Here is a 1,750-nt window from a genome sequence, read left to right on the forward strand (position 1 = left end):
GAGAAGGGACGGAGAGGAGGGAGGGACAGAGGAGAGGAGGGAAGGGAGGAGGAATCGTGATTTTCTTATAAAGAGAGCTAAGAAAGGAACTGCCAAAGGATGTCTTTTTAGAAAGAGTTGTGTTGGTCACTCCTGAGACTATATTTTTTAAAAAATCCACTTAGCTTTTGTATATGCACAGGAATACAGTTTTTGTTTACAAACTTGAATGTAAAAAAATTACTTAATATTCTCCAGACCAGGTGGAATCCTCGAGCTCCAGCCTGTCTGGGTGTTGGGAAGTTAGCGCTCAGCTCTGAGCCGCACATCGCACACTGCGCCCTCTCTCGGAACAACCGCAGTGTCTCCTCTCCTGGGTAGAAAGCGTGCAGGAAGGGCAGCTCTGGTGGCCAGCGCACACCGATTGCACGGCACCCGCGGCCAGCACCGCACAGGCGCATGCCTGGTAGCACGTCTCGGGAAATCGTCTCGCAGAGCCCGAGGTCCCGCTTGGCCAGGCAGCACAGCTGCTGCCCCCAGGTACGTCCGCAGACGTGCTGGGGCGGGGAGCCCGGGCTCTCCACGCTCTGGGCCACAGCGCGTCTGCCTCCCGCGAGAGTGGTTGCCAGAAGCCAGGCCACTCGGTGGAGGCAAGCGTGAGCTTGTGCAGCTGCCACCACCACGCCAGCCACGCTCTGCACGGAGCAACACAGCGCAAGGAGGACGGTAGGCAACAACCATTTCAGTACTGATTCATGTTTATATTTAAACAATTTTAAGTTTGCTCTTTACTGGCACTCTTTCATGGTTATATTGATTACACGATATATTTATTTAGTGGTTCTCCTAAAGATTTCGATCATTAAATTACTCAGTTTTGATAACAAATTATTATTCAGACATTAGAAGTCACTCTAGACAAGCATACTTGGGTAAAACTTAGATGGCTCACTTTATTTAATATCTAACCAAATAACATGTATGCTATAATATTCATTGAAACGAAAGATTCCATGAGACAAGTGTAAACTGAATGTTCCTTGTAAATATATGTAACAACATTTTTAATCTTAGCATATGTTTTTGCTTAACAAAAAGGGTTTAGTAAGATTCTTTCGGTGACGAACATCCTCAGTTACAGTTCTGTAGCTTTCCCAACAGAAACTCCCCCTTTGCATTCTACTCTGGTACTTATTCTAGAATTAGACTTCAGGGCACAGCGTGTCCAGTGTGCACTGGAAGCCTTACAATTTTATTGTTTTCTATTAGTATCGAATACTGAAATTAGAATAGTCAAGTGTAGAGATGTTCTTTTCATTAGAAAAGTTTGTGCGGTCAATGCGAGAACTAGGACTTCCAACCTTGCTCAGCCAGGACTTCCTGCAAAAGAACAAAATAAAAATAAGTAAGTAAACAAATGAACAAGCAGAAATTGATGTGCAGAGTACATGTGGATCATCTAAAATGATTCTACAATAGTATTACTGAGAGCTTACATTTAATAAGTGACTTTTGCATATGAGATATGTAAAATTTTTACATTGTATACATCATTCTAAAAATATAACAAAGTATAATATACGATCAAATATGAATAGAGAAAGGATAGTAACAAACACAGTCAATTCCTAATGATTTCATATCAGGCTTATTTCACCTCACTTAAAATACTTGTGTCCATAATTACCTAGGCATTAAAAGGCCCAAAATATTTTTACAGAGAAGTAATAAAAACTGACTATTATTTTCTTATTACCTAGCACCTACATGG

At 41.8% G+C, this 1,750-nt stretch overlaps 1 protein-coding gene across 1 annotated transcript in view; it reads right to left on the reverse strand.

Moving 5' to 3' along the window:
* Nucleotides 1–730: 730 nt before the first annotated feature.
* Nucleotides 731–1,750, reverse strand: part of Acyp2 (acylphosphatase 2) — a 226,423-nt gene continuing 225,403 nt past the window's right edge. The window contains exon 4 of the mRNA XM_023703562.1: nucleotides 731–1,359. Within this exon, the coding sequence (XP_023559330.1) occupies nucleotides 1,245–1,359 (115 nt within the window). The 3' untranslated portion in view covers nucleotides 731–1,244. The remainder of the gene's footprint in view (nucleotides 1,360–1,750) is intronic.

This window comes from Octodon degus, unplaced genomic scaffold (assembly GCF_000260255.1).
Source record: "Octodon degus isolate 3935 unplaced genomic scaffold, OctDeg1.0 scaffold00174, whole genome shotgun sequence".
NCBI classification, from domain to species: Eukaryota; Metazoa; Chordata; class Mammalia; order Rodentia; family Octodontidae; genus Octodon; species Octodon degus.